This window comes from Lepus europaeus, chromosome 7, assembly GCF_033115175.1.
Source record: "Lepus europaeus isolate LE1 chromosome 7, mLepTim1.pri, whole genome shotgun sequence".
Classification (NCBI taxonomy): Eukaryota; Metazoa; Chordata; class Mammalia; order Lagomorpha; family Leporidae; genus Lepus; species Lepus europaeus.
Window position 1 is genome coordinate 10,978,164 of NC_084833.1, and position 23,097 is coordinate 11,001,260.

At 57.7% G+C, this 23,097-nt stretch overlaps 2 protein-coding genes across 3 annotated transcripts in view; one reads left to right on the forward strand and one right to left on the reverse strand.

Moving 5' to 3' along the window:
- VPS37C (VPS37C subunit of ESCRT-I) overlaps positions 1-16,717 on the forward strand; it is a 35,678-nt gene extending 18,961 nt beyond the window's left edge. Inside the window, exons 1-5 of one of the 2 annotated variants that reach the window (XM_062196063.1) lie at positions 5,762-6,260; positions 8,399-8,497; positions 12,550-12,721; positions 13,440-13,522; positions 14,451-16,717. In XM_062196063.1, the coding sequence (XP_062052047.1) occupies positions 6,240-6,260; positions 8,399-8,497; positions 12,550-12,721; positions 13,440-13,522; positions 14,451-15,182 (1,107 nt within the window). In that variant the 5' untranslated portion in view covers positions 5,762-6,239 and the 3' untranslated portion in view covers positions 15,183-16,717. Of the gene's footprint in view, positions 1-5,761; positions 6,261-8,398; positions 8,498-12,549; positions 12,722-13,439; positions 13,523-14,450 lie in introns of those variants that run through there. The other variant, XM_062196064.1, reaches the window with a different exon arrangement.
- Positions 16,718-20,467: 3,750 nt separating this feature from the next.
- Positions 20,468-23,097, reverse strand: part of CD5 (CD5 molecule) — a 29,071-nt gene continuing 26,441 nt past the window's right edge. The window contains exons 9-12 of the mRNA XM_062197388.1: positions 22,889-23,014; positions 22,157-22,210; positions 21,156-21,281; positions 20,468-20,564 (exon numbers count right to left, since the gene is read on the reverse strand). Of these exons, the coding sequence (XP_062053372.1) occupies positions 20,476-20,564; positions 21,156-21,281; positions 22,157-22,210; positions 22,889-23,014 (395 nt within the window). The 3' untranslated portion in view covers positions 20,468-20,475. The remainder of the gene's footprint in view (positions 20,565-21,155; positions 21,282-22,156; positions 22,211-22,888; positions 23,015-23,097) is intronic.

A 23,097-nucleotide genomic window follows, 5' to 3' on the forward strand; every position in this document is an offset into this window, starting at 1 on the left:
GCCCATCCCAGGGGTAGGTGGGGAAGCCTAGTGCTGTGAGGCCCAGGAGCCGATCCCAGCGGTAGGTGGGGAAGCCTAGTGCTGTGAGGCCCAGGAGCCGATCCCAGCAGTAGGTGGGGAAGCCTGCTGCTGTGAGGCCCAGGAGCCGATCCCAGTAGTAGGTGGGAGAGCCTAGTGCTGTGAGGCCCAGGAGCCCATCCCAGCGGTAGGTGGGGAAGCCTAGTGCTGTGAGGCCCAGGAGCCCATCCCAGCAGTAGGTGGGGAAGCCTGCTGCTGTGAGGCCCAGGAGCCGATCCCAGCAGTAGGTGGGAAAGCCTGGTTTGACCACTCTTTGCTGCTGCAGAGCCCCTCCCCGACTTCCCCCGCTGAGCGGTCACAGCTGACGGGGAGCAGGAATGGTGGCATGTGGATGGCATGTGGATGGCAAGGGTTGGGTCGGCGGAGGTGAGGGGTTAGGACAGGGGTTTTCAGATGTTCTGGGAGCGGGTCTCAGGTTCCCTCTTGAGGTAGAGGGGAAACTGAGCTAGGAGAGTATGGTCCCTGTCCCCTGCTCCTCCCACTGACCCCTTCGCCAGGGCATCTTCTGTGTTCTGTTCTGTGCAGTGTGGGTTGGGATAATATGTCTGGGGAAAAAAAAAGGAAAACTCTTTTCCTAGACAGATCTGAAAAATGACAGGAGCAGGCAGGGCAGGGCACAGCAGGCATGAAGGGTCAGGGATATCCCATCCTGACGGTTAGGAGGTGGGGGCAGGAGGGGATTGGCAAGCCTCAGGGGAGGCAGAAGAGGCTGGAGGCTCTGTTAAGAAATACTCATCCTGGAGCTGGTGGTGTGTTGCCGCAGGTTAAGCCACTGCCTGCAATGCTGGCATCTTGTATGAGTGCCAGTTGGAGTCCCAGCTGCTCCACCTCCAATCCAGCTCCCTGCTAATGCACCTGGGAAAGCATCAGAAGATGGCCCAAGTGCTTGGGCCCCTCCACCTATGTGGAGTTCCAGGCTCTTGGCTTTGGGCTGGCCCAGGCCTGGCTGTTGTGGCCAATTGAGGAATGAATCAACAGATGGAAGATTCTCTCTGTCTCTGTCTCTGTCTCTCTCTGACTCCACCTCTTACATAAATAAATAAAATTTTAAAAAATATAAAGGAAATCCTCATGCCCAAGTGCCACAGGACAGCTGTGGGAATGCCACTTTGGAACTTGCAGAAGGTCAAGGAGACGCACTTAAGAGACTCAGCGTCACTGATGAGACACAGCCTAGATTTGACGTCAGAGGCGAGGGGACCCACAGACCGGAGCTGGCCTGGAGGACTGGAAGTGAAAGTGGGAAGCTGAGGCCATTGAGGCTGGGAGGGGCGTCTGGCTATGGGCGGAGAAAAAGATGAGTGAGGAAGAGTGGGAATGCAGGCATTTGGAATGCAGGTGAGGGGCTCCTCAGGTTTGGGAAGGGACCCTTGTGTGAACGGACTGGGTCATCAGAGGAAGGTGAGGCTCCAGGGACTTCCGGGGGCTCAGGCCTGCCCTCTGTTGCCACAAGGGTGGCCATGCCGCTGAGAAGCCAAGTCTGCCACTCCTGAGAGCGCCTGCGTTGCTGCTGGGTCTTCTCACTTGGGGGCATTGGGCCAGAGGGAGGGTTCCAGTGGACCCGAGGAGCTCAAGGTGTGCTCTGGCGCGGGCCTTCCAGCGGCCATCGTAAGAGGCCGGGCGCCCCGTAGCTGTGCGTCCGCGCTTGCTTGCAGACCTTTATTCTCAATGGTTTGGAGTCTGCTTCAGAAAACTGCTCGCTTTGCCTCTGTCTGGGGCCAGCTCTCTCATAGTCCTCAGAGGTGTGCCTCGTGGACTGCCTGGCAAGGCTGCCAGGTGGCATTTTATGGCCAGGAGGGTGAGGGGGTGGGAGTTAACACTGCCTGGAGCCCGCAGTGGCAGACTTGTGGCTTGGTGGGCTCTCTGGACTCTTAGAGACTGTCTTTTCTTTCTTATTGAATCTTTACAAGCATGGTGGTAGCAGCCCCGTTTTACAGGTGAGAAACAATGACAAGAGCTGATATCTTGCTCAGGATTCCATTGCTGGTAAAAGGTCAAGCTGGGATTTCAGTCTAAGAGCATTTGGCTCTGAAGCCGTGGACGCTTGCCCTTCCCGCTGGCTTTGCTGTTTAGCGCGCTGGTGGCGGGGAAGGCTCTGCAGCCCCAGCCCTAGCAATTCCTTGGGAAGACAGGGAAGCACAGAGTCCCCTTCTGCCTCCTGCCCTCTGGCTCAGCACACTGGGGGAGCTTTGGCTCAGGGCGAGCAGCAGGAGATGTTGCTTGTCTGTTGAACCTCTCTCGGGAAGTCAGGAGACTTGAAGCATTCTGGAGAAGGACAGCTAGATGAAGTCGGCCAGTGTTCCCTCCTGAGGCGGCGCGGTTAGGAATGTTTCTGAGACAACAGCAGGGTGAGGGGTGGAATGGGGCCACTTCCTGGGTAACACGTGCAGATTGAACTTTGCAGGTCGCCATGGTACTTCTTCCAGTACCATAGTTAGATGTGGGAAATTTGCAAATAACTGAGGGACTTTATATTACTCCATGCAGTGTGATTTCAGACTTGGAAGCTGCTGGCAAGGAGGCATTGGCTGGTAACAGGGCAGGAGCTGGCGAGGCTGGAGCCTGCCCTGCCCACTCCAGGCCTGTGATAGCACTCCGTTTGACTCAGTGTCACACCCAGGATTTCAGGAGCCACCCTTAATCCTCAGGTTACTCCCAAGGGGCAGGCTCCCTAGGGTTCGTTCAGCACACAGCAGTTGGCTAAGCCCCTCAGGGGTGTTTGCTCAAACGATGAACTCAGCAAGCAGCACTCTCGGGGTGCAGTTATGGTGCCCCACTTTCCAGCTAAGGAACCTGAGGCGGAAGGACTCACTCCAGGTCACGTAGTTAAAGAGCTGAGACCCCACGTTCTGTGCTGTTCTCCCCCCCATCCTGTGGAGGGAGAGCTGGCTTTACCATGTTGACAGCGAGGTAGGGGTCCCACAAGCCATCTCTGAACCAGTTCCCCTCACTGGTAGCTTGCTGTCTAGAAAATGCTGCATTTTGCTTTCTACTTTACTTTTATCCCCGGCTTTTTCATGCAAATGATCTCTGGTCAGTTGAGGCTAGAAAGCTTCCTCCCAAAGTCTGGAAAATAGAACTAATAGTATGGGTTGATTTTGGTGTAAAAAAAAAAAAAAAAAAACACACACACACACAAAAAACCCATGATTTTTTTTTCTGAAACACATATTCCGTTCCATGCAGTCTAAGACATTTTTTTTTGCCCCCAAATAAACTCAGGCTTTTAATTCCATTTTTCCATGCACTCTGGAAGTCTCCTCATATTTTTGTCTTTGAGGTAAAAAGTTATGGCAAAGGTCCTCGCTGAGCAAGAACTACCAGTATCATGTGTCCCTAAGACTGAGAATGCTGCCCTGAGTCCCTCCACACCTCTCTGTCCCAGGGCTGTCCCATAACCACTGCTGAGTGGCCAGAAACAGAGCTACAGTTGGCCCATAATCTGCCTTGGCACCTCGCTGTCTCCCACTAGATCTTGTTCCCCTGATCAAGGCTTGTGGGATCATTGAGTCAAGACAGGAAGGCATGAAACAAAGTTGAGACCAGAGATATGAGCAGCAGGGGCCAGTGGCCAGAGATCCCCGATCCCCTCCACGTGGGGTGGACTGCAAGGGCCAGGCCTGTGCCCCACTCTGGCACGAGGTAGATGCCAGGTCACCTGTGGAGTGTGTCTGCCACCTCTCCTCTCTGCCCACTGCCTTGTCCTTCCTGTGCCCTGCACACGCCACCCACAGATGGTCTGGTTACAAACTGCAGCCAGTTTTTTACAGCCTTGAGTTGGCTACTGAAATTTACACATGGGGAAGTGCAGCCGGATCTGGGTTCCCAGCCTCACTGGAGAACTGGCAGGTCTAGCAAGTTGGGCCTGCCCTCCTCCCCACAGGAAGTGTCTGGAGCCTGGACAGGACCCGTGCTGCTTTGCAGAGGGCCACACTCCCTCCTGGAGACAGCCTGGCCCCTGCAGGTGGCTGGGGTGTGACCTCTGGTGGAGGTGAGGGAAGGGGCTGGGTCAGAACCCTGGTGTGAGGAAATTGGATATTACAGGCGAGCCCATGGATTCCCAAGTAACAGCTCAGCAACAACCCAGTTCTCTCCTGGTGACCCCTGCTACTTGTGCCACTCCAAGAAGTGCTGGTTGGGCCTTTTCTGCCGCACGGGCAACTGGGAGTCAGGCTGCTGCCATCCTGGATGCCTGGGCTTCGGGGCCACCTCTTAGCTGCTTGGGAGCCTTGGGTGGAAGGTTTTCCTGCTCTGTCTTTTCCAGGTGACGGAGTCAGAGCAGTGCTTGCTGCTTTGGGCCGTCCTTGTTGGCTCTGGGGAGCAGGCAGGTGACTTGTGCAGCAAAGGCCCCAGTAGCTTCCAGGGGCGGGTGGTGCTGTGATAAATGCACAGGATGGCACTTCCCGCCCTGCCTGACACGCTGTGTGAGGGCGTGGCTTGGGGTGGGGCTGTGATCCCTGGGTCTTGGGCCTTCTAACGAACCTTGCTATCCTCCTCACACCCATTGCTGGGCACAGAGGAGGCAGAGGTGGTGGAGAATTGGAAGCACAGAGCAGGGACAGGACTGGGCCTCTGCGAGGTGACCCCCAGGTTCCCATAAGGCCTTGGGGTAATACCCTTCCTGTTTCTGTCTGGGCTTCATTTCATCCTTGGATTAGGGGCAGGCACACCCTCCGCTTACTCACTAGTGTGGTTATAAATTAATGGGAGAGTTTGCAGAGGGCTTTGATCCCAGGAGAAAGAAGCAGCGCGAGGGTTTACTTACCCATGTTACAGGCGAGGAAAATTAGATCCCTAGAAAGAGAATGTTCGACCTGCAGCAATTGGGTAGAGTCCTGGGCACACTCCATTCCGGAAGCAGTGGGGACAGGTGCCTCATACACAGGCCTGTGGTGCCTCCAGAAGCAGAGAGGTCAGAGAGCAGGGTGGGCAGTGTTGGCTGGAGGAGCCACCTTGCCTTTGCTGCGCCGGCTCCCATGTAGTGTGGCGTCTCCTGGCCTCTGAAGCCCGTCTTGTGGCAGCCCTGGTCTTCGTTTGAATCTCCCTGCAGAGCTGGCCAGAGTTCTGCTCTTTTCCTGTGAGTTGTATCCACGACGTTCTGCCTGTTGGTTCTGAGAGTGTGGTGGCCACGCTGACGCTGCCTCACGTGCTGACGCTCCTTGTCCTGGGACTGCCCGTCTAGAGCTGGCATCCTGATGTGCGAGCCCCCATCTCTGTGGATGTCACCCATCGCCCTGCTGAGTGGAAGCAGCAGAGCCGAGCCTGTGTGCTCCCCGGCCTGTGCTGTGTCCTGGGGGACAGACCCTTTCTCCTGGGGGTCTTGCTTGTCCTCCCAGTTCCCTCGGAGGGTTGGAGGAAGGGAAAAGGAAGACAATCTATGCCCAACCAGGAGGACCCAGCTGGCTCTATTACAAGGAAGACGTCATTCAAAGTTGAACTTTCTAGTCTGGAGGAGAACTTAGGACTTGGCTTTAACAGGAGCTCCCGGGACTCTGATGCGGGTGTGGAGAGGCCTGGACCTGGAAGGCACTTCCACTTCCACACTCTTTGACCCTGGACAAGTGACCTCACCTCTCTATGCCTCTATGGGGCGATACTTTTTGTCTTATTTTTTTAAAAGATTGGTTTATTTGAGAGGCAGAGTGACAGAAAGAGAGACAGGGAAACAGAGATCTTCATCCACTGTTTCACTCCCAAATGCCTACAGCAGCCGGGACTGGGCCAGACTGAAGCCAGGAGCCAAGACCTCCATCCAGGTTTCCCACATGGGTGGCAGGGGCCCGTGTACTTGGACCATTATCCGCTGCCTTCCCAGGTGCAATAGCTGGAAACTATTAGAAGCAGAGTAGCCAGGACTCAAACTGGTGCCCTGATAGGGGGTAGGAGAGTCCCGTGGAAGGCTCCCCCATCCCCATGATGCCTGCCCCTCCTTGGGGTGATACTGATGCCTGCTGTGGGAGAAGGTTGTGTGGTCCCCAGATCCTTCCTCAGTGCTTACTGTGGTCCAGATCTTCTCTGTTCTTCCGTTGGGGAAAACTGAGGTGAGGCCTAAAGAGGTTCAGTAACAGAGCTGACATTCAGAACCCTGGCAGTCGGCTTGCTGGGCCTGACCTGGAAGCCCTAGGCCGGCGGTTCTCAGAAGGCGTTCCAGGAACCCACGGATGTCTGCAAGGCCTTTTCAGGTTAGAGCAGTTCTCATCATGATTCTAAACGCGATTTCCCTTTTTCACTTGACTAGACAGTGCTATTTTGGAGCCTACACAACCCATGACCGTGTCATCATTCTGACAGCTGATGAGAACGTGTGATTGCGCATTCTTGAGTTTTAAAAATCTCTCCCTTCTAATTTCTGATGTTAGATACCTGTCTGGCCACACTGCACAGTTCTGTGGTGTGGGACTCTTCTGCCAGCATTTGCTCTTGGCCCTGCACCAGGCCACTTGGCCTGAGTTATCTCAGTGACCCTTGCTTCCTGTCCTGGGACGGAGGGGTCATTGTCAGGCTCATTCTGCAGGTGAAGAACTTGAGCCTTGGGCGCTCCCATGAACGCGAGGCCCCACCGCTGGCGAGTGGCTCTCCCTGGAGCCTGGGTCCCTGTGAGTTTCGTGTCTTCCATCTGTCGCTCCTGTTAGTGGTAGGCCCTTGGCCTGGTGGCAGGATAGCAGCATGCCTCCCTGGGTTCTGCTCTGTCACAGGTCTCTGCGCTCTGCAGTCTTTGACCAGGGTTTGGAGAGCAGCGGGGCGAGGTGTGCACAGAGTGCAGGTTTGAGTCTGGGCTCTGCCATTCGCTCACTGTAGCCTCCCTAATCTTTCTGATCCATCCTCTGACTGCACATGTGGCAGTTGCTGCTACCTGGCATTACTTGGGAAGAATGTGCAGGTGAAACTCACGTGGCAGGTGCTCGCTCAGAAACCGGTGGCCTCCACTGTGATGTGTCTGTCATGGAGCTGTCCTCTGCCTTAAATCTAGCCAGCAGGGTAGCCCTCTGTGTGTCACAAAAGTGACAGCTGCAGAGGTGTCCCTAGGAGCACCTCCAGCAGGGGTCACAGGTGGGATGGGCCGCCCTCATTGGCACTGAGCGTCTCCTGGGACGCAGGTGCACACGGGAGTTCAGCCTCAGTAGCTAGCAGGCAGTGGTGATGCCCCTGGTGGGACCCCTGTCCGTCTGTAGGGAGTCCTCATAGTTGTTGTTTTAAGCCAGGACACTTGGAGCATTAATAGCTGCGGGGGGTGAACTGGGACTTTGCTGGCAGGTGGGGATGCATGGTCACTCTGACAATCTTTGGAGGTTTTCCCTTGGTATTATGCAAATAGAAACTAGGTTGCTTCTGTCCACACGACATGCACTCCGGTCCTGATTCCCAGGTGCCTTCTCAGCTGAGTCAGCAGTGTGGCTCCCCGGGCTGACAGCCAGTACTGGAGGCCTGTGGAGGACCCATGACCTCTGCAGTGCTGGGATGTTGGGAAAACAAATATGGCCCTTATAATGAGAAAGCCCAACATGAAAGCGATGAAATGCACATCTTTCTAGAAAAGGTGAAAACTGGGTACGGGTGGGTGATCTGTCGGCAGAAGAGGAGGGCGTGCCAGTTGTTCTGTGCTTCCTCCCTGCCATCCCTGAGCTCCCCCCCGCCCCGGGTGTGCAGTGACCCATCCGTCACATATGTAATCATCGGCCCCCGGCGGGGGACAGGGAGCACACCACTGCCACCAGCTCCCTGTCAGAGCAGACGTCCTATTTGGGTCAGTCAATTTGCTTCCCGATTGCCCAAGAGGCCAATGAGGTCATTTCGGTTTTCTGCTTCAGTGAGAGCATGCATGTGACCGTTCACTTTTGTGACACACAGAGGGCTACCTTGCTGGGGATACTTGAGGGAAACCTGAGGTTGTTGATGCACTAAATATAACAGTGACAGTTGAGCCTGTGATGTTGGAGCCAGCAGAGCCTGTGTGTGGGACCTGTGTATTTCTGGTTCAGACAGAAATAGACACGCACCAGAGGGCATGATGACGTCAGGACCACATCATCCCTGCTGCCTGGCTCCCTCCTACTGCCTCTTCCTGTCCATTCCTCAGGGAGCTCCATCTAGCACTCGCAGGAGTTGTGGTTACGCCTTCCGGCTGCCAAGTGCTGTCACATATCCCAGCTCCCTGGTCCCTGGGGATGCACTTACTGGGGCCTTTGCACCTCCTTGGGCCTCCCTGTAGAGTGGTATCATGGTAGCAAAACTCCCCATTGCTTTTCCACTGATGGTATGTACAGGCTTGGGGGCCCTGCTCCCTGACTGCCGCCAACTCACTTTGGTGTCGTGTTCACAGGGAACGATGGAGACCCTGAAAGACAAGACCCTGCAGGAGCTGGAGGAGATGCAGAATGACCCAGAGGTGATCGCCCGGCTGGCCCTGGAGTCCCCTGAGGTACGGAGTGGCTGTCACAGAAGGCCAGCACGCGGGGCTCTGGGTTGGTTGGTGCTGTTTTGTTTTTGAGGTTTATTTATTTATTTGAAAGGCAGAGTTACAAAGAAAGAGATCTTCTGTCGCTGATTCACTCCTCAAATGGTTCTGGTGTCCGGGCCTGGGCCAGACAGAGGCCAGGCATCTGGAACTCCATCTGGGTCTCCCCTGTGGGTGGCAGGGGCCCAGGGACGTGGGCTTCTGCTGCTGCCTTCCCGGAAGTATTAACAGGGAGATGGGTGGAAAGTGGAGCAGCTGGGACTCCAGCACTCACGAGGGATGGCAGCGTCACAGGTGGTGGCTTCACCCGCTGTGCCAGAATGCCGGCCTCCATGTGAGACGCCTAAAGGGCTCTTTTTAAGGATACTGATGTATTGGGCTTTCTAGACAAACTCCTCTCTCTTTTCTGTGGACTTCGCTTTGGTTTGTGCCCAGCCAGAGGAGCCCTGAGGCGTCAGCCCAGTCCCTGGGTCTCCTGGATCCGAGAGCAGTTCCTCAGTGATTCTGAGGGTCCCAGTAGCCATTCTTGGGCTGCTCGTCTCCTCCTGATCCTGCCTGCTGTCAAAGTGGCACGCAGTCCACTCAGCCGCTCACCAGAGTCCTCGTTGGAATCATCCCATCTCTGCCTGTACAGAGCTTCACTCTGTGAAGGGCTTTCCCTGCCCTCCCTGTCCGCAGCTCCTGTGGCCCCACGGCTGGGGATATCCACAGTCACCCTTGAGCCCCTGCCCTGGAAACTGCTGCCTCCTGCCCCTGGGGAGAGATGACGGCACAGGTAATGCCAGCCTCGGTTGATCAGCATAAACATGGCTTCGTCTTCACTGATGAGCAGGCGTGTCTTGTCTTGTCTGGATTCACTGTCTTAAGAATGAATAAATGGGGGACCGGTGCCGTGGGGTGCAGTGCCGGAATCCCATATGGGCGCCGATTCGAGTCCCAGCTGCTCCACTTCTGATCCAGCTCTCTGCTGTGGCCAGGGAATGCAGTGGAGGGTGGCCCAAGTCCTTGAGCTCCTGCATCCGCATGGGAGACCCGGAAGAAGCTCTTGGCTCCTGGCTTTGGATCAGCACAGCTCTGTCCATTGTAACCATCTGGGGAGTGAACCAGTGGATGGAAGAACTTTCTCTCTGTCTCTCTGCCTCTGCCTCTCTGTAACTCTGCCTTTCAAATAAATAAATAAATAAATAAATCTTTTTTTTTTTTTAAACGAATAAATAAAAATGAAGCCACTCCGTCCAGCTTCTCCGGCTTCCCCTCCCCAGAACATCTCCCTTGCTGTAGAGGATGCACAGTGCATTGTGTCCCCTGTTCCTGTCCTTGCTGCGCTGTCTGCCCACCACCTGTCCTCCAACCGAGAGAGGAAGCTTCGCTGGGGTTGGAGGAGCTGAGTGTTGGGTTGTGAAGGTCTCTCGGTGGGCAGAGTGTGAGGAGAGGTCTGGGGACTCCGTGCAGCACCTCCTGCCACCCTAAGGTCATGTCTGTCCTCAGCTGAGCCTGTTCAGCCAGGACGGGAAGCCACACTTGTCTTGGTTACGCTGCAGGGCCAGCTGGGGTGAATTAGGCTGTGAGCCGCGCCAGGGCCGTGCCTTCCCTGGCACAGGTGCTGGGCACAGTGCAGGGCCTCATTCCTTCCTCGTCTGTGCATTCGTCACAAACAACCTTGACTTTCCCTGATCCGAAATACTTGAGACCAGAAGTATTTCAGAGGTGTTGAGTTTTGCCTAGATTTTCCCAGTGAAACATCCCCAATCCAATTTTTTTTTAAAATTTATTTTCATTGTATTTGAAAGGCTGAGACACAGAGAGATACACTGTAGGAGGTCTTCCTTCTGCTGGTTCACTCCCCAAGTATCCACAACAGCAGGGCTGAGCCAGGCTGAAGGCAAGGGCCTGAAACTATCCGGATTGGCCACGTAGGTAGCAGAGACCCAGTATTTGAGCCTCCCCAGGTGAGGGGAGCTGGAACAGAAGTGGAGTAGCTGGGACTCCAGCAAGGGGTGCAGGTGTCCCAGGCACACCTTAACTGCTACACCAGATGCCCGCTCCCCAAATCCAAAACTTTTAAGGTTTGGGTTTTCAGAGCGTTTGGGGTTTGGGATTTGCAGGTCGGGGGGGGGGCGGGGGGGCTCCATCTGTATTAAACAGCGTTCGTTGAGTCCGCCTGAGCACAGTGTTCTGCTCTTGCAGTGCTGAGCTTGGCAGAAGCAAACCTTCTGTGGTTATCAGTAGTTGACTTCCAAGTTGAACAAGCTGATAGGATCTGTGATGAGGCATAGATGTGAGCAGAAGCAGCCTCTTGGGCAGAGGCACCTTGCATTTCGTGGTGGACAGCCGGTTGTGCCTGGCCAGTCGGTTTGAAATCTCCCAGGGAAGAACTAGTCCTGTGGATCTCATGGAGATGAAGTGGGGCGAGCTGCTTAGCGTTCAGAAAACCTCTGACTGAGAAGCGTGGGCTTGTGGGAAGAAACTGGAGCTAGGCTGTAGACACTGCTTGGAGCACAGAGTGGTAGGGATTTGCTGGGTGTACAAGGGTGTGAGCCTTCGGGGTGGGGCGGGGGCCGTGGGTGAGTGCTCTGCCGGGGATAGGGGTGGGGAGCAGATTCCAGAGCTTTCTTCCTGTCTTTTTATGTACGAGTGGTGGAGGGCTTCATGTTAAACCCCAGAGGGAGAAATATCTGAGGCCACTGCAGAGAGGGGCAGAAATGCATAGAGCAGGGTGGCATTGTGCAGACTTGGCTGGCTAAGGCCTAGGGAGAAGGCCGAGGCTGGTCTGTGAGGACCAGAGAATCTGCAGGACCCTGCAAGAGGGGCTGAGTGAGGGGCTTCAGGCTTCCCGCTCTGTGTCACTTCTTGTGTCAGCCACACAGGTGGAACAGGACTAGTGGCTGCGTCCCTAAGTCATGTGCTTGTCCAGTGGCTGAAGAGGATGTTTGGGGCAGCAGACCAGATAGCCCAGTTGTAGGGGCAGCTTGCCATGATGGGCCCTGCAGTCCCAGAGCTGTGCAGCCACGTGTGTGTGTGTAGGGGGGGAGGTAGCTGTGCCCTCCCTCTCTCCAGCCCCATGGCTGGGGATCAGCAGGAGGGCAGGCCTCCCCAGAGACCCCCTCTTTAGGGTGCCCATGGGCTTCCTTTCTCTGGGTGTGGGGGGTGAGTCCATCTGCCTAATCATCTCGTGCTGACCATGATGGTAGACAAGGTATACCGTGCAAGTGCCCCAGCTCCTGTGTGGAGGCTGGTCACGCTGAGCCAGGCCCTGAACCCTGTGGCAGGAACTGGGTCCTCTCCCCTGGTGCCAGCGGTGCTGTCCATGGCCTGCTCTTTCAGGCCGGTGGGTCTGGCCTCCAGCTCTCCTCATGGTAAAGGACACTGCTTGGCAGATGGGCAGGGCTTCAGGTCACGGGCCCCTTGGGCTGGCAGCCACAAGGGCCTGGCTGAGGGGCAGCGTGCTGCTTGGCTGGAGGAAGTGGCCTCTTGCCAGTTCTTGGGCAGCCGCTCTGCAAACACACGTGTGGCCTAGAGGTGGGGACGAGTCACTCCTGACCCAGTGTTCCGTGTTCTGGTCCCCTCAGGATCGTTCGTTAGGAGGACTCATGGCGTGTCCAGCCCGTGGTCTGGCCTGGGTCACCTCAGTCCACCTTAGCACCTCTGGACCTCTGAGTTAGTTAGGACAAGTGGATGGGACTTTTGGTGCCTTCCCTCTTAGGAGGCCGTGACTTCCTCATGGACATTGGTCCTGTCCCCTCCCTTCTTCCCCAGCTCTGTACACCTCATTGTGGACCTGGTACTTGTCCATCACGTGGCCTTGGGCAGGCTGTTACCTGACCTGGGTCTCCCCCAGGGTTAGGGGTCCAGTGAGACACTTGGGACAAGGTGCCCCACTTGGGGTTTGAGCCTTGGTCCATCTGTACTCCGGGGCTGGCATCGTCCCGGGTTCCCCAAGGTGAGCGAGGGGCCCAGTCCGTGGACGTGAGGGAGGGTGACGGTGGTGCTCACGATTGGCTGTCCTGCTCTTTCAGGTCCAGGACCTGCAGCTGGAGCGGGAGATGGCACTGGCCACCAACCGGAGCCTGGCCGAGCGGAACCTGGAGTTCCAGGGCCCCCTGGAGATCAGCCGTTCCAACCTCTCGGACAAATACCAGGAGCTGCGGAAGCTCGTGGAGCGGTGCCAGGAGCAGAAGGCAAAGCTGGGTAGGGGCGGCCGGCTCTGGGAGGGCCCCTGGCTGGCTGCTCTGCTCCCCAGCGTCCCCGGTCCAGGCTGCCCCAAGGGGCGGAGCAGCGGATTGCTGCCGTCTCCCAGGACAGAGGCGGGCCGAGGCTTGCCGCCTTCCGGGCGGGGTGGCTTATGCACATTTTTGCACAGCAGCCACACAGGGGTAGGCACTGCTGTTCTGTTTTCAGATGAGGAAACCAAGGCTCAGAGAGATTCGGCAACTTGCTTAGGTTACACAGCTGGCAGTGGGTGGGGTGGGATTTGAGCCCAGAGCGCCTGCATCCTTTGCTGTCAATCAGTTGGTGCCAATTCTATGCTTTCCAGAGCTGAGCTGGGCTCTCCGTGCCCCAGGGCCTGTGGGCTGTGAGGGTGACAGGGGCCACCTTGGCCTTGGCACCCAGGCAGGGTGGGTGGCTCTCCCTCAGAGGTGGGACCGGGCCGCCTCAGCCTGCTGGGCTGCGAGGCCGCCCTTCCCCTTCCCAGGCTGGGGAGGTCTGGACTGGGCTCGGTCAGGCTCCTCTCTGCTCAGGAAGGAGAGGACGGTGCTGTAAGGGAACTGGACCGAAAGGGTCCTCCAGGCCCACCCGGTGGGGCTCTGCAGGAGACCCCAGGGTGTTGCCTTTCCCGAAATCTCTACCTTCAACCCTGAGTCAGAACACACTTTTGAAATACTGATCTCTCGGCCTTTCTTTCCAGAGACGTTTTCTTCAGCGCTGCAGCCGGGCGCCCTGTTAGACCTCCTGCAGATCGAGGGCATGAAGATAGAGGAGGAGTCCGAGGTGAGACACAGAGCTGCATCGGCCGGGAGCAGGGGCCGTGTCACGAGCACCCGGTGTCCGCAAAGCGTGGGGCACAGAGCGCTGAGCTGGCAAGGGCCTCGGGGGGCCCAGTGGATAAAATACAGTAACCTCCTTATCCACGGGGAGACCTACCAAGACCCCCACTGGGTGCCCGTGATTGCAGATGATATCGAACCCTACTTGGGCTATTTCCCTCATCCATACATACCCGTGATAAAGATGAATTCATAAATTAGGCGCAGAAAGAGATGAACAGTGATACCTAATAACAAAATCGACCAACTTCTATCATTCCACAAAATATATTGTAATGAAGGTAATTGAAAACTTATGAACTGCTTATTTCTAGAATTTTCCAATGTTTTCAGAATGTGATTGTCTGTGGGTGACTGAAACTGCAGAGCCTCAGGGGTCTGCTCTAAGAGGAACCCCGTCTCCCTGGGTGAAGCAGAAATGGGTGACAGTAGACAGCACAGGGAGTCCTCTCTGGACTGAGGCCAGGCCCCCCGCCCCACTGCTCGCCCCCTCCCCCCGCTTTCTACTTCCCTCTGGGCATCTCTTCACTCTCCCTGGGCAAACTGAGTCCCCACTGCTCCATACTCTGAGTGCATGGACTAGCGTGCACCCGTTCAGCTGTTCTCACATCCGTGCAGCAGCCACCTGGGCCTAGCACGATGCCAAGGGTCAGGGGACAGTGGTGACCATGACCTCGAGGCGCTGGCAGTGTAGTGAGGGAGACAGGACAGGTAAACACGTGTACCTGTGTCAGTAGGGAGAGGCCACAAAGGGGTAGGGGATGGCTGGGGCGGGCCCAAGGCAGGAAGCCTCAGCAGGACTCCGACCTGGGGAAAGCAGGCGGCCAGCCTCCCAGCAGGCCCCTGGTGTCAGCAGACCCTATGTCTTCCAGGCCATGGCGGAGAAGTTCCTGGAGGGCGAGGTGCCCTTGGAAACCTTCCTGGAGAACTTTTCCTCCATGAGGACGCTGTCCCACCTGCGCCGGGTACGCGTGGAGAAACTGCAGGATGTGGTGAGGAAGCCCAGAGCTTCCCAGGAGCCCGGTGGCGATGCCCCTCCACCCCGACCACCACCCCCACCTCGCCCGGCCCCCCCGGCGACGCCCCCTGTGGCCGAAGAGCAGCCACCACCGCTGTCAGCCGCTTCAGCCGTGCCTCCCTACCCTCTGCCCTACAGCCCGTCGCCCGGCCTACCCGTGGGCCCCACTGCCCAAGGAGCCCTGCAGCCAGCCCCATTCCCAGTGGTATCCCAGCCCTCCTTCTCCTTCGGGGGGCCTCTGGGCCCCACTTACCCATCAGCCCAGCAGGGACCCAGGGCTGCAGCCGGCTACTCCTGGTCCCCACAGAGGAGTATACCGCCCCGGCCAGGCTATCCCATGGCCCCAGCTGGTGCCTCTGGCCCTGGCTACCCCGTGGTGGGGGGCCGGGCCCCCAGTCCTGGTTATCCTCAACAGTCCCCCTACCTCCCAACAGCAGGAAAACCCCCCTACCCAACACAGCCCCAGCTTCCGGGCTTCCCAGGACAACCCCAGCCATCAGTGTCCCCTCAGCCCCCATATCCCCCGGGGCCTGCCCCTCCCTATGGGTTTCCACCTCCCCCAGGGCCCGCCTGGCCTGGCTATTGATCACAGCCCTGGCCCTTGGCCCATCCCTACTTCCACCAGTGCCACAACCTCTGGCCCAGCCATCACTGAGATTCCAGGTTAAATTGGAAGTGGAGTTGGTGCTCCCTGTGGACTTGAGTGGACACGTGCAGGCCTTGGAGGGGCCTGGCTGGGAGCATGCAGGCCCCTAGAAGCAGTGTGGGCAATGTGACCAGGTTGGCAGTGGCAGCAGTAACGGCACCTGTTGGCCCTCTGGCTGTGGGTCCTCCTGGGGCCCTGTCGTCTCGGGGACTGGCTTCAGCCTTTCTGGTGCTAGCCAGGCTGCGGGCCCGGGACCCCTGTGGGTGTCCGTGTGGCTGGGCGTATGCATGCATTGTGGACCTTGAACCCAGTACAGGGTTATCTCAGTGATGGGGTAGCCTCCCGTCTCTGGCCCCTGCCCCCTCCCCACCCTGGGGTGTTCGACGTGGAGCCCCCTGACCAGGGATGCTGCTCTTGATGTCTGTCTGGTCCACTCTAGGATGGCCCCAACTCCCACTCCGTGGCCAGGGTGAGGTTGGAGGCAGAAGACAGGAGAAACAGCACTTCTTAAACCCTATGAAGCCATAATGTAACCCGGTGGACTGATGGCAGATCAGCTGGTCCTGTGTGCTACTTTGCACGGCAGAACTCGTGCAGGAAGGGGCTGGAGGCTGTGAAAGCGGACCCCACCCCTGCTTGCGCTGGTTCCAGAGTCCAAGGTGGTCCCCTGGCTGGGGAGAAAGAGCAGCTGTAGGCTAGGAGGTTGTGGTTGTGCGGGGCTCATCTCGGCCTGGAGGGCCAGGTCCCCTCCCAGCTGCCCTCTGTTCTCTGAGGCTCTTTTTCTGCGGTCCACCCATCCATCCACTCCTTTAGTGCCTTGACTCTCACTCAGAAGCAGCCCCCTTCAATCCCTCCGTCCTCCCTCTGGCTCACTCCTTGTAATTCTCCCCTCCCCGGACCCCTCCCAAGACAGACATCAAAAGACGCCCTAACAGTAACCTCCCAAACGGTGCTTCCGGAAACACCGCCACCACCGTGGGGTCGGTCTCTGCACCTCTCTCGTGAGGATGTCAAGGGCAGGGATGGTGACTCTGCGTCGCACACGGGGCTTCCGGCGTGCTCGGTAACCACGGAGACTACACTAGACCAAAGGGGGTGTGACGAGGGAAGCATTAACTCGCTTGTTCCAGATGTGAACCAGGTCTCAGGGCAGACCCTGGAGCTGCTATCGGTCGGGAAGTCGTATGTGCCTTGAATTGTCCACCTCTGCCAGGCCTGGGGGTGCTGGGGGCCGAGGAGGAAACCCCACCTTCTGGTGCCTGCCCCCTCCCCGGCCTGCATGCCATCGGTGGGTGTGCGTGATGCTGGGTTAGCCTGCTGGTTCCTCACCACTTGTGCTTGCTTCTCATAAGTTATTTATAAAGAGAAATCACTAATGGACTCGTACGAATGTTTCTGAACTGGAGGAACGATCGCCGGGATGTTTGTATAATTAATTTCCGTAATAAACTTTGAAGAGTCATATGTAGTGTCGTGGCTCGGAGTGGGTTTGCAAGATGACGACGTGGCCGTGGGTGGGGGCCTTGGTTTCCTCTGGGGTGCAGGGCTTGGCCCTTCTAGCAGTTTCCTTTCCTTTCTTGGACTTTGATTTTGCTTCTCAGCCTTTTTCTGCTCAGAGTCTGCCTGTTTGCCTTGGAGAGATGTGGCCTGCGAGGCCACAGGATCCCACTAGGTGGCACCCAAGCCTCAGCTGTGCCAGGAATGTGCTTTTTTTTTTTTTTTTTTTTTTTTTTTCCCTGCCACCTGCTGAGCTGGCCAGAATGCGGGCCTGCCAGTGTATTCCCTGACCTGCCAGCTTCTGAGCGGAACTGCGGGGCGTGCTCAGAGGGGCAGGGGCAGCCGAACAGGCTGTGCAACCAGCAGCCTGCCCCCGTCCAGCGTCCCGGAGCTCTGCTGCTGCACCGGTTGTCACGCGGCCTGGGCGGCCGTCCTCTGCCTTCAGCAGTACTGGCAGCTTCCAGGGATGGCAAGACCTGGTTTCTCCTGGTCTGGCGAGTCAGCCCTTCTGTTCCTTCCCTGCAGACTGCCCAGAGGCGTGGAGAATTGCCAGATCCACACGCTGGCTGTGCCTCCCTGTGATGTGCGTCATCTCCTTGTGTCCTCTCAGTTGCCCTTTGGGCCCCAATTTCAAATGGGGAGGAGACACAGGGTGGCCGGCTCAGAGACCAGGTGGCACAGCCTGGGGGGTGGGGTGGGGCGGAGGCGGGACCAGATCTCTCGGAGGCTGCAGGCAGGAGGCCAGTCTGGCACCGGAAGGCTGTCCCCAGGACCTAGCTGGGTCACAGGGCTCCAGCATCTACTGCCCACCCTCCTGACCAAACCCTGGCCTTGCCTGCTCTCTCGGCTTTGTGGGAAGAAGCTTCAGATGTCTCCGGGAGCACAGTGAAATCTCTTGCCACAGCTTGGTCCCAGAGTGGCAGCAGGAGGTGGAGGGGCGGGCTTCCCAGGACAGGATGATGTCATGAGCGGTGCTGGCTGGTCATATGAAGGTGGCAGCCCCACTGGGGCACAGGTGCTCCCCAGGCCTGCCTCCTATGAAATCACTGGGTATACTTGGCCAGGCCATGGTGGACCCCTTCCTGCAGAGCCTGCTACTTGGGACGGGCCCTGCTTGTCCAGTTTAGAGCCTCTGCTAGGTTCCAGGCTCAGGGCAGACCTAGCACTGCTGCCTGGGGCAAGGCCAAATGGCTTTACAGCCACTATGTTAGTTCATTCCATACTCCCACATCCCCGGATGCATAATAACTTTTAAAAAAAGTATTTATTTACTTGAAAGGTAGAGTGAGAGAGCATGTCCATCCTCTGGTTTACTCCCCAAATGACCACCACAGCCTGGCTGAAGCCAGGAGCCCAGGACTCTGGGTGACACGTGGGTGACAGGAACTGCTTGAGCTGCCACCTGCTGCTTCCCAGTCATGTTAGCAGGGATCTGGACAGAGGTGGCATAGCCAGGACTCAAACTAACACCCTGATCTGGGATGCAGGTATCCTAAGCATCGGCTTAACCTGCTATAACACTCAAACCACACCACAACTTTAAACTTAACTACTCTCCAGTCTAGGGGAGCTTCCTTTGGGATCCTCAATTTCCTAGAGATAAAGAGAATGTGCTAGAATCGGGTTGCATGCCCAAATCCTTCCAAAGGCCGACCAGGTAACATGTAGAGGAGAGGCTTGGGGTGCTGGGGACACAGGTGAGTGGGAGGAGCAGCCCCTGTTCTGTAGTAGATGGCTGCGAAGCAGCAATGGGGACTCTGAGGTTGCCCAGGTCACACAGCAGGGGGTCCAGCAGCTGAGGAAGACTGGCTGTGTGGGTCACTGGGGAGCAGTGCCTACCCGATGGCCCTCAGGCTCAGTCCAGCCAAGGCCGGAACTTGTCAAAGACTTGAAGACTCCAATGGTTCCCATTCAGCTGCATGACCAGACCGATGCCTTTGGAGTATATCACCCAAGCCTACCACCGCCTGAAAAACAGTCTTCTAAAGACATTTTTCTCCTCCACTAAATTGGGTTTTGGTGGGGTGGTTGGTTTGTCTTTTTAAATAGACCATGGTTGCTTTGAGGTCACCGTATGGTGGTCAGATACATCAAAGAGCCTTTATCAAGAAAGACCTATATAGGAAATGTTTGGGGTCTCACTTCCGCTAAGAGTAGCCTCTCACCTACCTCCACCCCAGGTATGGGCAGGTAAATGGGTGACCCTAAGGATGGATTTCCAGCATGTCTGGGGCAGATGTATGACCCAGGCCTGGCCCCCTGGGCTCAGAGGGAGGCCTGGTGGGAGGCTGTTGGCTGGGGGCCAGGGTGCTGACCAGACTCCTGGCGTGCTGGCACCACTCCCCACCCACGACTCTGTGACTGGCTCCGACTGTTGATACCAGTGCTCCCGGTAGCTAGAAAGCCAAATCGAGTGGAGAAAGACCCCCAAACCCCAAATGTGCTACCCATCGTGCTACCTCATCACCTGACAGAGCCGCCTGATGCCCGAGGGCTTGGGGATCCAGGCACAGCCTCTCTCTCCATTAGATCCCAGGATCTGAGTTAGGTTCCCACTCCTCGCCCACAGTTGAGGACATTGGCATCGCAGGACTGCCTGTGTGGCTGGGATCTTAGTGGTGCAGACTGGTTAAAGGAATTATTCCAACCCAAGGCGCATACCAGCCCCATTCTCTGACTCTGCAGTTAGAAAGTTAACTGATTGGCTTGGGATGGATTTACCAGGTGTGCCCCCTGCCAGACCCTGGGGTGGCACCTGTGCCCTTGCCAGCCAGTGGCCCCTGAGGGCATATGGCATTGGGATGAGGTGTTGGGTCAGGTGGCTGTTTGAGCCCAGGTGCCCACTGCCTCCCTCGTGGGCAGGTGCTGTGCACCTGCTAAGCTGTCTGTTCAGGTGTGCAGCCCTCAGTGTGACGGCTACAGTTTCCCTCCTTGCGGGTATCCTTAGAAGAGGCTCGAGCACTCCCGTCCTTGGGTAGTAGGAGAAGCATGGTTTACAAAGAACACACCAACCATACACCGGGGAATCACCCCCAGCAGCTCTGAGCTTCCTTGTCATTCCTCACCGGGGTCAGGGTCCAAGGAGAAAGGCCACTTCTGCCCCTGTTAGGAAAGGGGGCCAGCTTCTGGACACCCCCAAGTCTCTACTGAGAGGCGCCACACCTGGAGGGGCTGGGCCTGCCGCTGTGGTGGTCCTCGCCTGGGTCAGAGTCTGTCTGGGGGGGAAGGTAAGAGCTGGCCTGCCCCGTGGGTAGCAGGATGTGTGCGAAGGCACCCTGGTCTCTGTCCAGCTCTGGCTGGGGTAGAAATCCGCAGTTGCTGAACTAGGGGAAGGAGGTTGCGTGCTTTCTCTGGACAGATGGGTCCAGCTCTGGGTTGCCAGTTCTGTGGGGTGAGAAGGAAACCTGTTGGAGGGGGAAACCCCAGTCCCTGCAGGTGACATGGGGAGGTGCGGGACAGGCCCAGCCCTGGGCTCCGACGGCACAGCTGCTTGTCCCGCTGCTGGTGCCCCAGGGCCTGTGGGAGGGCTTCCAGGTGGACTCATGGGGAGGATTGCTCTGCTCGTGTCAGCGCCATCACCTACATTGCTGGCACTTGCTGTTTGCCTTTGCAAGAACCCAGGCACTCAAGGTGCGGGCAGGAGGGGATGAGGAGAGGAGTGGGGTGGCTGGCGCTGGTCCCTAGGGCTGTGGGGACACTGGGGTGCTGGGCCTCTGGCCGGGGTCACATGCACCTTTCACAGCCTCTGCGCTGCGTGCAGGTCGTAGTCGCTGTCGGAGGAGTTGTCGGGCTGGGCGGAGGAGCGATGCAGGGCCCCTTCCAGGGCTGGGGAAAGAAAGGAGGTCGTTTGCAGAGGGCTCAGGGGCTACACAGAGCCCCTCAGAGCCAAGGGCCGCTGCCCACATGGGCGGAGAGATCACAGGGACTTTCTGAGCTGATGACAGCCCCTGTGTCTGTTTTGATCAGATCAGCCAAGCGCTCACTAACGATGCTGAACTCCAGGCCCCTGGGGCATGTTTGTTCACACTAGCAAGGGGGGACAGGGCTCCTGCAGGCCACTTAATGGCTGTCTTTGGCCTCCCAGGAATCCAAGGGGCCTCATTTACCATCGACCCCTTAAAGGCCCTGCAGGAAACAGGCGCATTAGGTCACAGTGAGGCCGGGGTTAACAGCGCCCACCTGCCCGAATAAGTGCATTCTGCTCTGTAGATGAGTGGCTCACAGCCCCACAGGGGCCCGCTGAGGCCTGGGAGGGCTCCACCCCTTCCGTGCTTGGCCTCAGCCTGCTGTCAAGTACACAGCTTGAGCTCTCGTCCCCTGGAGCCTCCCTGCTGTCTTTGGGCAGTCATGTGAGCTTCAAGCACATCACGTGACCAGTCTGGGCCCTGCCCGCCTGGGAGCACCCCTGCTACTTACCCGGATAAGCGGACAGGCGGGAGTTCCTGGGAGGCTGGCTGTACTCGTTATCCACGTGGGAGGAGGCTGTGGGGTTCCCCGCCTGGGAGCGCACGGTGGTGGCCGTGTGGTTGCGGTGGAAGGACACTGAGTAGGTGCGGGAGACAGTGTTGTTAGTCGGGGTGTTCTGTCCTCCCACGCCTTCCCAGGGGTTCCCTGGGGCCCTAATGTCCTGTTTAGGATGTCATGGGGAAAAGGCGAGCCACCCACAGTCTCTTCCGTGCACCCCCACTTTCCTCCCTCCCTGGAGAAGTCATGCTACCAAGGTCAGAGGCAGACTTTAAGAGCAGGTTGGGCTGGGCCAGCAATCTGATTAGGGGGTTGGGGGCCTGCAGTCAGTCAGTCACACATTTGCCCACACCGACTGGACAGATAGACTCCCCGCCCTCCAGGAGTTAAAGGCTTTGGATTGTCTAAAGGACTTCCTGAACGCTTTGGCCCTGGACTTGGGAAGGAGAAGAGTGCAGGGGGCGTCTTTGCTTCCATCTGCTGGGCTGACACTAGTCCCTAGTCCCGGCTGGAAGAGAGGGGATGGAGACGGGGGTGGGGGATGGGCTGGCTGGTGATAGAAGCAGCCCGGTGCTTCAGAGATGCCCACGAAGGGTCCAGTAAGGCCTGAAATACAGAACCGTGTTTAGCTTTGCTCAGTTCAAGGTTCCCCAGACTCGATCGCAGGGTCCCCTTTTGGGAGCAACCACTGGCCACTGCGTTGGGGACGCTGCCCAAGGAGGTGGCTGCCACTGGGACCTCATGACAGAGGGGAGGCCACGGTCGCTGAGGCTTCAAGGTAAAACCCACTTAGCCCTCTGTCCCAACAAGAAGCTATGGCCCTGCCGGTGTGGAGACATCCGCTGGTGACAGTCAGCCCCTACAGGAGCCTGGTGGGGACCAGAGGCAGCCGCTGGCTCTGTGATGGGGCAGAGCCTTGCCCTAGCTCTGCGGCCCACCTCCGGGACACTTACTGTTCTGGCTCATTTCCGTGGGGCCGATCCACTGGCGCTGCTTCTTCTGTCGGACTGGGCAACAAATAGGAAAGTTTGTCAGGGAGGGGGTGGGGCGGGGGAGGGCAACGCGGGGAGTGGTTAGGAGGGAGGGCAGAGCTGGCAGGTGTCGCTGCCTGCAGGACGGACAGCTAGGGTCTGGCTCCCTGAAGTCTCTCCGGGCCTCCAGGGAAACCAAAGCCATCCAGTGCCAAAGGAGTGTGCCAGGCTGGCCAGCTTCCCAACGGAAGCACCACAGAGGTTTCGAACCGGGCAGGCACTAGGGACCCAACACTGTCCCCACTCTGGACTCTCGGCTTCCAGCCTCCTGAATGTCACTTCTGGCCTCCCAGGAGTTCCCTAAGGCAAGGGCACTGACCCTCTGTGTTCACAAGGGCTTGGAGTGCCCATGTGGCCGAGAAGGAAACTGAGGCTCAGAGACAGGAAGTGGCTCTGTCGGCGTGGCTGGCAGCCGGTGAGCGGTGGAGCCAGGCCTGTTTGTGTGTCTGTGTCATGGAGTCCCTGCTAATGACCCTGCGAGCCCACCACAACCTGAAAGAATGGCCACAGCCTCTCTCTGGCTGATGGGGGCCAATTGGAGTCGATGGTTTTCTTGCTTTCTGTTTCTGTTACTTGGGGCAGGAGAAGGCTAGTGCTGAGGGTGCAGGTGGGGGGGGGGGTGCTGAGGAGGGGGCCCCAGGCACCGGCACCTACATTTCTTCACCAGCTTCCTGTAGGCGAGAGGGCCGCACACGACCAGCAGCACTGCCAGGAGCACCAGGGCCAGGATGATGCTCGCCACGGTGCCTGCAGCTGGGCCTGCAGGGTTTGGGTCCTGGCCTGAAGAAGGGGTGGGGCTTGGGTCAGTCACAGCCCTGGGGGGTAAAAGCTGCTTGCTGCTGCCACCCCAGCTTCCCCGAGGT